This window comes from Zootoca vivipara, chromosome 6 (assembly GCF_963506605.1).
Source record: "Zootoca vivipara chromosome 6, rZooViv1.1, whole genome shotgun sequence".
Classification (NCBI taxonomy): Eukaryota; Metazoa; Chordata; class Lepidosauria; order Squamata; family Lacertidae; genus Zootoca; species Zootoca vivipara.
Window position 1 is genome coordinate 81,210,370 of NC_083281.1, and position 12,672 is coordinate 81,223,041.

At 47.8% G+C, this 12,672-nt stretch overlaps 1 protein-coding gene across 1 annotated transcript in view; it reads left to right on the top strand.

Annotated features, from left to right (window-relative positions):
- The window catches only part of ACAP3 (ArfGAP with coiled-coil, ankyrin repeat and PH domains 3), a 149,107-nt gene that overhangs the window by 122,291 nt on the left and 14,144 nt on the right, over positions 1–12,672 (top strand). Inside the window, exons 18-25 of the mRNA XM_035117469.2 lie at positions 228–442; positions 1,701–1,805; positions 2,319–2,420; positions 2,584–2,676; positions 3,406–3,626; positions 4,955–5,064; positions 6,580–6,690; positions 7,139–7,200. Of these exons, the coding sequence (XP_034973360.1) occupies positions 228–442; positions 1,701–1,805; positions 2,319–2,420; positions 2,584–2,676; positions 3,406–3,626; positions 4,955–5,064; positions 6,580–6,690; positions 7,139–7,200 (1,019 nt within the window). The remainder of the gene's footprint in view (positions 1–227; positions 443–1,700; positions 1,806–2,318; positions 2,421–2,583; positions 2,677–3,405; positions 3,627–4,954; positions 5,065–6,579; positions 6,691–7,138; positions 7,201–12,672) is intronic.

The following is a 12,672-nucleotide window of genomic DNA, read 5'->3' on the forward strand; positions in this document are numbered from 1 at the left end:
CCATTTTGCGTGCCCATAGAAGGGCAAAGCGACACCGGAAGTTACATCGACGCAACTTCCGGTGTCAAATGGCTGCTGGTCCCGGATTCTGCAGTCCGGAACTTGGAAGGTAAGGAGCAAAGGCTCAACCTAAGCTCTGCGCCAGCTTTGTGCAAGCAAATCAAGATGGATGCCGAACCAAACAGGTGCTCTGCAGGAGCTCTTCATGAAACTGAGTTCCCTCTCAGGCAGGACAAAGAAGCATGGATCAAAGTCAAATACGTGGAGAAGAAGTTCCTGAAGCAGCTGTCGACTGGGGAGGCCCTGGCAGAGAATGAGAGGAAACCCCGGCGCTGGAGCGTGAAAAAGTGCCAGAGGCGCAACAGCTCCACAAAAGCGCCCACAGCACGGAGGAAGTACCGGCACGAAGCAGGAAACGCATCACCGGCAGCGCACTCTTCAGGTGAGGGACTGCCTTTTTCACACGCCAGCCCTTCTTCTCTCCGTGTGCCGTCTCCTAGAAGGGATGGCTCAGTTCAGTAATGCAGTGTTGTTGTTGGTTTCACTTCACATTAGCCATTTTCAGAAGTCACATTCAGAGTTTTAGAAGGGTCCTGCTGGGTTGGACCAATGGCCTATAAAGATTAAAGCACATCGACATTCTATAAGGTGTCGGAGTGCAAGCAGGATTTCTCCACTCTCTCATCTCAGCGCTGTGGGGCCACAGTGCTAAGATCGGAGGTGAGCCTCTGCCTGCTCTTTTAAAAGCAGCAGACAGAGGCATATCTCCGATCTTAGCACTGTCAGGAGATGGACGGGTGGACAGCCCTGTCCACTCTGAAAAATGGCCCTACTGAGATAATAACTTTCCAGAGATTTAGCTTGGTAATAATATATATGGTAAATCATATAGGAACATTTACTATATAGTTTTTCAAAGTTGTTCATTTGCTGTGCATTCCACACACCTCTTAAGTTTGCATAGCTAAACTCTGCATGGGAGTTCCTGAGACATCAAGATCCCGAGAGCAGGGGTTTTTTTTTTGCAACTGGATGCCGTTTTGCATCAGGATGGCAGACAGAACCTTTCAAAACCTCACTAATCTTAACCACTGATTTTCAAACTGCACATTTTTTTGGTTTGTTAGAAGAACAGCACTGGTGTACAAGACGGCTCGTGGATGATATAGGGTGTTATTGCTGTCCTACTCAGAATACTCCCATTGAAATTAATGGATATAGCTATTTGGTTCAGTGATAGGACTTAGTTCAATACCTCCCATACTCTGCAGATAATGTTCGCGTTCTGTAATCCTACCGCATTTAAAGACCTGAGAAGAGCCTGCTGGATGTAGTCCAGCCTCCTCTTCTCACAGTGGCAACCAGATGCCTATGAAGACTGAAAGCAGGACCTCAGCATAACAATATTCTCCCTTCTTGCAGTTTTCAGCAGCTGGTATTCAGAAGCATGGCTGCCTCCAACTGTGGAGGCAGAACTGAGCCACCCATGACTCATTGTCTCTGATAGCCCTATCCTCCATGAATTTGTCTCAAAGCCACCCAAGTTGGTGGTCATCACTGCCTCCTGTGGCAGTGAGTTCCATAGTTTAGCCATGTGCTGTATTATATTGTGGGTGGGTGTGCATATGTGCACAAGTTGTGTGCGTGAGAACACAAACAGCAAACCCAGGGAGCATCTAAGGGTTGCTCTTTCCACACAGCTGCCACCCTCGAGAGGAAGTTCCGACGGGATTCCCTCTTCTGCCCCGACGAGCTGGATTCGCTTTTCTCGTACTTCGACACGGGAGCCGGGGCTGGGCCACGCAGTAAGTACAGCTAAGCTGCTGGTGACTTTGCTGCCGACTTTGCCGTTCCATTCTGCCACATCTGGGGCGTGTATCTTGAGTTGCAACAGCAGCAAAAACACTGCAACAGCACTGAGAAAGGGTGGGGTTGGAGGAAAAAAATACACAACGGGTTGTATCTAATTAAGTTCTGCTCTGAGTAGGACTAGCATTGGCTAGAAAACCCCAAGTATTTTTCAGGAACTGCAGCCTATAGTGTTTTTTCTTTTCTTTCCCCATTTCACCTTTATTGTTTCCTACCCCCCTTGGCCTTTTTATGCTTTGGGGGATGGGTTTCCGCCTCCTTTTTCTCCCCTGCTTAAAAGGACAATTAGCCAGCTTTCTTTCCTGTCCCCCTCTCCTATTCACCCTTTAAGGAGAGCAAGATCCATTCTAGACTGCTGCATTTCTTTAAATAATTTTTTTTAAAGCAGAAAAACCACCTGTGCCTATGACCATGACTGCCCCCTCAACTTCTGTCCACCTTCCACTTAGGTGGCAACCACATCTCTGTGCCGCACCCCCTGGCAGCCAGCCCATGGAGCGACAGTGGTAACGGTCCCACTGGGAGCGGGTCGCCGTTCCTCCTGGATGGAGGTAAGGGAGAATAGCTTGGCAGTCTAGCCCTACGGGAGGCGCTTGCTGTGCTGTCCATACTGGCTAAGTGGAATTATCTCTGGGTACCAGATGCTTGTGTGTGTGTGTGTGTGCCTCCCTGCATATTAAAATGCCCTTGGATTGTGTCTTGTTGGCCCCGCAGGTCTGAGCAGTGACAGTGGGCTGGGCGGCAGCACCGACGGCAGCACTGACGTCCTAGTGTTTGGCTCGGTGGTGGACAGCGTCACGGAGGAAGGTAAGTACTCCATGATAGCTGACTTCAATTATCTGATAAGTTTGAGCTCCTGACATGAGAGCCTTTTGCGTCCCGAGGGCCACATTCCCTACCTGGCAACCTTCCAGGGGTCGCATGGCACTGATGGGCAGGGCCAGGGACAAAAGTGGGCGGGGCCAGGGGTGTCAGTTTTAACTTTTGTGCAGTGGGACAGTTTCTACTCTCTCTTTCTTTCTTCCTCTCCTTCTCATGCACCCACACCCCCCCTCTCTTATCCTCCATCCATCAAGGCTCAAGGGCACATTCCAGTGAAGCCGAAACACTCAAGGAGGGTGTGAACCCAGGCTGGTTGAAGGGTGTGGCCTGGGGAGAATGCTGAGGCATAGCTGCCAAGTTATCCCTTTTTTTAAGGGATTTTCCCTTATGCTGAATAGGCTTCCTCGCGAGAAAAGGGAAAACTTGGCAGCTATGTGCTGAGGGCCAATCAGAAAGGCCCATAGGGCCACATCTGCTACTTAGCCCGGCCTGAGGTTCTGTATGCCTGCTCCAGTGCAAAGCAAGGAAATAAATCAGGAGGTGGGGCTATGCAAATGATAGGGCGGTCCTAGGCAAATGAGAAGGTGGGGCTGTTCAGGTCATAGCTGCAGGCTTGGCTCCGATTGAGGCCAGAGAACAGGTCTGAGCGTCACAGAGGGTCTATGTCTATGCCTCATGCTGGCTTTTTCTTCTCTGCCTTTCGCCCTGTGTTAGAGTGTGAAGTTTCAGAAGAATCAAGCGGAGAAGCTGAAATAGAGCAAGAGGCCTCCGATCTGGAGGACCTGCGGGAGCTGCACCCGGGTTTGCTGGTTTACAAGGCATCGCGGGCCAGGAATTTGCCTGTGATGGCGGAGGCCCTGGCGCACGGGGCAGATGTCAACTGGGTGAACGATGAGGATGAGAACAAAACCCCGTTGATCCAAGCTGTAATGGGGGTAAGGCTAGCAAGCCTCAGCTATTTCAGTGGGGGCGGTGGTATTTATTTATTTCGTAAAAAATTTATATGCCGCTTGATTTTAAAACAAACAAACAAATAAATAAAACCTCAAAGAAGTTTCCGAAGAAAGATAAAACAGAGACATTCATCACTAAGAAAAATTAACAGACTTTTGAAAAGTTGAAACAACAGCAGACTAAAAACGGATTTAAACTTGCATCAACTTTGTAGACATCTGGGTAGGCAAGAATGTTTTTAGCAGGCTCCGAAAGGAGTACAGTGAGGGCCCAACCTGATATCAATAGGCAGGGAGTTCCAAAGGGTAGGCACTGCCACACTGAAAGATCGCGTTCTTACAAATACAGAATGGGTATTATGTCCCACTGGCGATGGTGCCAGTCCCGCCAAATGGTAGAATGGGTGCAAATGGAGGTAAGACCAGGCCCCCCTGCAGAGGGAGGGTGGGGGGCACCTGATACACTTGCCTTGGGCCTCGGAGGCCTAAGTCGGCTGTGGGGGGGCCACCAGGGACTGACTGATTTTTTTGTTTGAGTTTATAACTATTCTAACAAGACTCCCGCCCTGGGCCTCAGACAATCTGTGCATGGATCCCAAGTTGTTAAGGGCTTTATATATTGTTGTTGGGTTTTATCTCACATTACTCCTCCTCAGAGCAGGCCCACTGAAGTTAATGGACTATGATTAATTTGTCTGTCAAGGGGGGTTACAACATTAAAATACAATAATATCTATTGATCCACACGCACACGCATATGTACAACGAAGTTAAGAACAGCAACGAAGCAGCAATAGATACCGTGTTTCTCATATTATAAGACATGTCTTATATTTATTTTTTCCTCAAAAAAAACACACTATGGCTTATTTTCAAGGGATGTCTTATTTTTTTCCTCCTCCTCCTGCCGCAGCCGGCATTGCTGCTGCGCCTATCACTATGTCTTATTTTCGGGGTATGGCTTATATTCCTTGAATGCTTAAAAATCCTGCTATGGCTTATTTTATGGGTATGTCTTAAAATATGAGAAACAGGGTAGTAGTTGATTAAAAAGAGAGCTTCATATTGTGAAAACCTGCTAAAAAGTACAACTTAACTTTTGTGGTGTCTCCCAAAGAACTCTTGCAATTGTAGCTCTGATGCCAAGAGTTCTGCGGGGGGCGGGGGGCGGCAGCAATCTCCTCAGAAAACTACAACTCCCAGGGCTCTCTAGCAAGAAGGGATGCGTATTACACTTGCCAAAGTCTGTTTGGTAATACCTGGAGTTTCTCCCATCTGATCTCTCTCCCAATTTAATCTGTCTCCATCAGGGCTCCTTGATAGCCTGCGAATTCTTGCTCCAGAATGGAGCAGACGTTAACCAAAGAGATATCCGAGGGCGCGCACCTCTGCATCACGCTACGTATTTGGGCCACACTGGGTGAGTCATTCGGTGCGCGAAGCTACCAGGAAGGAGTGCCTTAGCTTAAGCTGGTATATGCCAGATCAGTCAGACCTGGCTATCCATGTACTAATTGTGTCCTAGCTTGACTACTGCTATGCATTGTATGCGGGGCTGCCTTTGAAGACAGTTCAGAATCTTCCATTGGTGCAAAATGCAGCCGTGTGGATGCTGAGGGGCCCAAAGCAGTCCAATCACACCTGGTTGTCTCCAAATAAACGTGAACCTGTCTAATTTGCACTTTCCAGAACAAACCTGGAGTTGAAACATGTCCATCTGTTGAAATTTGAAGCCTCTCCAAATCTTGCAATGTGGTTCTCCTCTCGAGTAATGCGTTCAAAAGTGCACCTATCGAGGAAGGCTCATTTTGTATGGGACTCCCTGACTGGCCGCCTTTGACATCTCAGGAGATTGGTTGCTTACTTAAAAACCTGACAACAGGCAAAGCCATGCGCTTCCTGCCTGAAATATTTAAATTCAACCCGTCTTGGCGGGCTCCAATTTTGACTAGGTTGTTCTCTGACATTAACCAGACAGAGGTTATTCCTATTGGGTGGTGGTCCAGAATTATCATTCCTCTATAGAATACATGGAGAGAGATCTGAGCCTAAAAATTATAGGCCACTTGGTCTCCTGGATACAAGTCCACATAAAGTTTGTTGACTAAGCTTCAAATCTAGGCAGAGGAAAATGACATTTTTGCAGGCTGGTTTTGGGCATAGAAGAAGCACAACTGATCAATGCTTAGTGCCTAGCCCGTTCGATTCCTAAAAGTCTGAGTCAGGTGGGGGGAAGTTCATATGTGACTTTTGTGGGTTTTAATTAAGTATTTGACTTAAAGACAAAGGTGGTTTGTGCGGAAAATGATCACTTACTAATATAAATATTATTTATGTATTTATTTTATTGCATTCACAGCCCACCCTTGTCTCCTAGGTGGCCTACATGGTTCTCCCCCTCCTCATTCACTCCCTACAGCAAAAACCTTGTGAGGTGGGTTAGGCTGAGAGGGAGCGACTGGCCCCAAGGCTTCATGGCCTTGTGGGGATTTGAACCCTGGTCTCCCAGGCCATAGTCCAACACTCCAACCATTAAACTTCACTGCTGCTTCTGATTCAGAAACTTTACTCACACACTGCATATACGAGGTTCAAATGTACATAGAAATGTACACGTATTGGTTAACCTAATGTACAGAAAGGCATTATTTTAAGGAGAAACCACATTGCAAAAATGAGGAGAAATAGGCACTAAAATGCTAGTGAGTTTCCGTGAGGACTTTAAACAATAATAGCAATCACACACTGATGTGGAAATGTGGAGAACACAACTTAACATTGGAAGAATGAGAAACTGAGATAGATGGGAAATGACTTGTTCGTCCACCCTTAATAGGATTGCAGCCTCAGTCTCCTAAGGTTGGCTGTGATTTTTCGCCGAAATCTCTTGTCTCTCTTGCTCACTCTCTCTCTCTCTCTTTTTTACGTTTGGCAGCCAGGTCTGCTTGTTCCTAAAGAGAGGAGCCAACCAGCACGCGGTTGACGAGGATGGGCAGGACCCTCTGAGCATCGCGGTCCAGGCTGCTAATGCGGACATTGTTACCTTGTAAGTAGGGCCCCTCTGCCACGTCAGAGCCTTCCCCCTGGATCTGATCATAGAATTGTTGAGTTGGGAGGGACCATGAGGGTCATCTAGCCCAGCCCCCTGCAATGCACTGGCTTACTGCAAGTCTCGACCCTTTAAAAGCCCAAGCAGTCTAGGCCAGGGTTGCAGAAACAGTGAACAAGAAAAGTAAAGAAGAAGAAAAAGAAATGACACCCATATACTATCCCCCCCCCTCAAAAAAGCCCAGAACTTGCAAACATTAGAAGGTCGTTATTGTAATTAACCTGCATTTAACCTAATACAGTGCTTATAAAAATGAATTGAAAATATTGATAAATTTGTCCACGGCAAGTCTACATTTACACACGATTTGTTCATGTGTTATTTTATATGGCTAAGCAGACCTTCCCTCCTCCTCCTCCTCCTCCTCCTCCTCCTCCTCCTCCAGGCTGCGTCTGGCTCGAATGAACGAAGAGATGCGAGAAGCCGAGGGCCCGTTTGGTCATCCAGGTCAATATCCGAACAACAGCCCCACAGAGCTCCAGTACAGGAAGTGTATACAGGAGTTCATCAGCCTTAACATAGATGAGTGTTAGTGACGACTCCCGCAACCCTGATGCCTCCTCCTCCTCCTCCTCTTCCTCCTTTGGGTCGAAATTTAAGGATGCTGACTGAGCCCAGGAAAGAAGGAAACAAAACAAAACTGTAGACATGTCTTGTGGTGGGGGGAGGGGGGATGTTTGGCAACTGGGGGGCGGGGGGCTTGCTGATGGAAGTTTTCCATTCCAATAGCCCATGCGTGGGTGTGCCCCGATGGCCACGCAGAAGGAGGAAGAGAGATAGAGAGAGACACTGAGAGAGGGGATATGGGCAAAGAACCCTTAAAATGAAATATATGTGTAAAAATTTCACCTCTGGTCCCAGAAGTGGGGAGGGTTCTGATTTTTAAGGTACGCAAACTTTGGAAGTGGATGGATCAGGGCCGGAACACCCGTTCTGCCTTGTGAGCTTTGCAGGATCGTGTCCACACCACAAAGTACCTTTTAATGCAGATTAAAAGCACACAGCTTTTCCCTGAAGAACCCTGGGAACTGTAGCTTGTTTGAGGGTGTTAGGGAGTGTAGCTCTTTGAGGGATCAACTACAGTTCCCGAGATTATTTGGGGAGGAGCCTTGTGCTTAAAGTGCATGGTGTGGGTCAGCCCTAAGAGTGTAAGAGCGCACCTCTTACCCACTTTTCCAATAGTTTGATTGCTATTTTTAAACCCCCATTGCCAGAAATCGATTCGGAGGAGAGACACTTTTGCAGAGAGAAGAGGGAATTGTATATATAGGTGAAAAGGGAGCCGATATTTGGGACTTGAAAGGGGCATATTCCTCTCTCTCTCTCTCTCTCTCTCTCTCTCTCTCTCTCTCTCTCTCTCTCTCTCCTCTTGCTCTTCCCAGTGGCATTAGCCATCAACCTGTGATGTGTCTTTCAGATGGTTTGGAATGCCGATCACACACACACATATGAAAAGCTCAGCCAGTTGGTTTGGGCTGGAAATGCAAATTCCTGGCCCACTTAAGGTACAGAGCAGGTGTTGATGGGGGTTTGGTGGGGCGATCGGCAGGTCTGTTTGCTGTGCCCTTTTTGCATGTGCTAGAGTTCTTTGGATTGAGAGGCATGGCTGCCCACCTTACATGCTCTCAGGTTAATGCTGGCAAAGGCTTCCTCTGGTTTTTGCTTTGTTTTGTTTTGAGGTGGGGTTTTTTCCTGTGTGTGTACGGAATATTTAACAGGGAGGTAAGCTTAGCTGGTCAAAGCCATAACTCAGCCGCTTCCAAGATGAGGACGCGATCCTTGAAGGGCGAAGGCAAATGTAACATACATGAGAAGAGCGCGGAAGCATCGTCGCCGTGGGTTATGTTCACTGTTGGTCTTACTCAGAGTACATCTATTGGATTGAACAGGCACAACTAATTTAGGTCTATTAATTCCAGTGGGCCCACTCTGGCTAGGATTTAGTTGGATGCAACCTATGTTTGGTGCAAATTGTACCCTCATCTCTTTTTCAGGGTCAGACTCTGAGGGTGAGGCAGGGAGAATGCTGCCCCTTTCTGGCCAATAAAATAAAATAAAAATCAGTTGTGGGTGGCATCAGTTGGCTACTATCTGCGTTGTGAATGAGATGCCTCCAGTCCTGGTGCAAAAGGCAGTTTTGTAACTGTTTTTTTTTCTTTTAAATGCCTCTTTATAGAGGATCGGTGGTATGAATGAATAAATTAAGGGTGACCAGTTGTTAGTCATACTGCAAAATGACTTTGGCCCAGTTCTCACTGCGGTTGTTAACTTGTGTCTGGGCTGTACCACTCCTGGTGGTAGATGGGGACTCATGTAATGGAATTTTTCTCCATATCAAAACAAATGCCCTGCACAAGGAAGACTAGCATGTCAGTGTGGTTTCTAGCCCAACTTTCTTCCTGATGTGCTAACTCTCTGTGTACAGGGTGATTATTGTTATTATTATTTTGTAAAGTGTGCCTCAATTTTTTTCTTAAATGGCCCACAAGGTGTGCAACCTTCCTGAAGGTCATGGAGTAGAGGAAAAACAGACAGCTAACTTTGCACCCATTCTTGCGAATACAGGAGTAACAAACACCAACCACAATTTCTCTTGAGATAGTACATCTGTCTTCACCTTTCAGATATTACATCAGTCTTCACCTGTAGACTTACCAAAAGTGGTGAGGCTTGGAAGAAGATGCTCATCGCCGGCGATGAGTTTTTGATTTTTGATTTTTTTTTAGGAAGACAAAAAAAACAGACACACACCCAGGGAGAATTGTAAAGTCACTCCTAGCTAGCCTTCCGAGGCAACAATTAACTGGAGCACATAAGGGGGTGGGTGGGTTTATATTCCTAAATCATGATGGATTTCCTACTTAACAATTCCAGAGAAAGAGGATTTCTCCTTTGCATGCTCGCCCTTACAAAGACTGTGATTCTTCCTCTCCCTGATGCATGTCCGCAGAGGGCTCAGCAGTTCCAGATTTCTTGGATTCTGGGATACGGGATGTTTGGGGTGGGGCGGAGTGGGACAGGGTGGGGTGGGGTGGGGTGGGGAGGGTTAGGTTATTTATTATGCTTTTTTCTGGAGCAGGACCTGTTCTTACTCTCCCAAGTAACTCTTGGGTTGGTGGTGTTTTTTTTTTTTAATGGTCTCTGTCAGGAGACAGACCGGGATTTTACTTTAGGCTTAGGAGTAGGATAACTTCTCTTGACGGTCATGTGTAAAATATGAAGCAGCGGCTGGCCCAGGCACTGCCTTGGGGCGGTAGGGGAAGTTGTCCTCCCCAAAGCGAAAGAATCCTACCATGTTCCCAGTGTCATTACCTCCTGTTCAAGGGTTAGGTGGCTTGCGGGGGAGCGAGCAAATTGTGCTGGTTGTCTCTCTCTCTCCATCCTCTCCATTGGTGCATCAGGTACATCTCCCATCCCATCTCCTGCCTAGATGGCCCTCCTCCCTGCCAACCTCATATACACCTGCTTAAGGAGCTGAGGCAGATAATTTTGCATCTGCTAACACTTTCCCAGTGGTCTCCACTGAGAGACCAGTCTCTTGGGGTGGTGCAAAAGGCTACAGATGCATGCAATTCTCACTCGAGAGTTTTTTGGGAAGATTTGGGGCAGGGGAGGCGAAAGTGTAAGCTTTGAAGCTTGGAGTGAGGGGAGAGAAATCCGAATGGACTATGTCCTGGAAGGTGACTCCCACTAAATTTGAACCGAAACACAGCCATGCTTTGAAATTTGCACTTCTACAAACTAGGCAGGGCAGTTTCCCACAGTGCATACATTGAGGTGGAACTGCATGCAAGGATGTGTATTTTAGGAGAAAATCACACTTTTAAGGCTGGCAATTTTTCATTAGGGCTTTAAGAAAGTAGGGAGGGCAAGTACATGTTCCCAGTTTTTCCACCAGGCCTGGCCATTCCTGAGATATTCTGTTACCTTCCACAAGGGCTGATGTTCAAATACAGTACCAAGCTTGCACCCAAATCCTCTCACGCACGCTCTAAAGCAGGCATCCCCAAACCTCGGCCCTCCAGATGTTTTGGACTGCAATTCCCATCATCCCTGACCACTGGTCCTGTTAGCTAGGGATGATGGGAGTTGTAGGCCAAAACATTTGGAGGGCCGCAGTTTGGGGATGCCTGCTCCAAAGCCACCAGGGTTCCTGGATGCCAATTGCTCTCTGCGGTTCTGGCCCCTACAGCCTAACCTAGGAAGCTGCTTTGTACTGCATCAGACAGGCAAAGACTCTCTAGGAGTTCAGAAAGGGCTCCCTTTCACCTTAAATAATAATAATAATAATAATAATTTATTTATACCCAGCATAATGAAAACATAGCATAACATCAACTATTTAAAATTTCCCAATACAGGACTGTCTTCCGATGCCTTTGGCAAGTTGTGCAGTTGTTTATTTGTTTGACATCTGATGGGAGGAAGTTCCACAGGGCAGGCACCACTATGGAGAAGGCCCTCTGCCTGGTTCCCTGTAACTTCTTGCCCTTCACTTCTCCTTTACCTGGAGATGGCAGGGATTGAACCTGGGACCTCCTGCACACAAGGCAGATTCTCTGCGACTGAGCCACAGCCCTTCCCCTAGGACAGGGGAACAAAGGAATAACATGGCCAGATGCATTGACACTGAGCTACAGCCCTTCCTCTCTGACAGCCTTGTGACTCTCCCAGAAGCCCCACCCTCTTCCTCATGCCCCAGACCTCGGCACAACATTCCTGCTCAGGTCGGCCCCATGGTTCTCCTGCCTTTTGCCTCACCTTCTGTGACCTCAGGTCAGCCTGGGTGATGCAGTTCATCTGCTTAGCTGCCTCTCTCTGCCGTGAGGCAACCCCTGGTGACTGATGTGACGAAGAATACATCAAATACTCTCTCTTTTTCTCTTTCCTTCATTCTTCCCCCACCCTCCTCCTCCTCAAGCCAGCTCCCTCTGCTGAATCACACATCCCACAATATTGACTCAGATGCTGTGCTTGCAATGCACTTCTCTGAGCAACCTCTGAGTAAAACCTATAGTAATGGGCACATGGGAATTAGGGAGCCCATTCTTCTCATTTTCTTACCCATTCCGCCCCCAGCAGAAATGAGTCATTCTCATTTCTGGCAGAAAGAGCTGTTCAACAGTGGAATTGACTCCCTCGGCAGGTGGCAGACTCTCATTCCTTAGAGGTTTGCAAACAGGAGTTGAGTGACCATCTGTCAGGGATTCTTTCGATGTGATTCCTGCATTGCAGGGGCTGGACTAGATGACCCGTTGGGTCCCTTCCAGCTCTACATTTCTACGGTTCTATGATTCCCTCACTCCTCTTAAAGGAATAGCAAGTTCCATCCTTCTCTTCTATATCTTGGTAAAAGCCAGGAAGCCAACTTGCCCTGAGCATACCTGCCAAGTCTCCGGCTGAAAAATGCAGGATCAGCAGCGGCGCGGCACCGGAAGTTGCGTAGAAGCAACTTCCGGGGCCGCTCTTCCCATGTGTGGGCATCATAAATCGGGCACAGCGGCACCGGAAGTTGCTTCTACGTATGCCCGGTGGCCATCTTGGTGGTGGCTGTATGGCGACGGCCATGACTGCCGCTGCCATGCAGCCACCACCAAGATGGCTGCCGGGCATGCGTAGAAGCGACTTCTGGTGCCACTCTGCCTGATTTCTGGTGCCCACACATGGGCACCCAAAATGGTAGGAAATCCAGGGGATTTCCGGGATTTTTCTCCATTCAAGAGAACAGCGGGAAACGGATTAAAATCTGGGGGTTTCCCGCGAAAAACGGGATACTTGGCAGCTAAGGCCCTGAGCATTATCAGCCAGTCATTTTTGGATCCCATCTTTGCACTCAGAAATTCAAGTCGGCATACCTTGGAATCGAGTGAGTCATCCTGTTCTTATCCTCACCACAACTACCCTGTGAGGGAGGTTAAA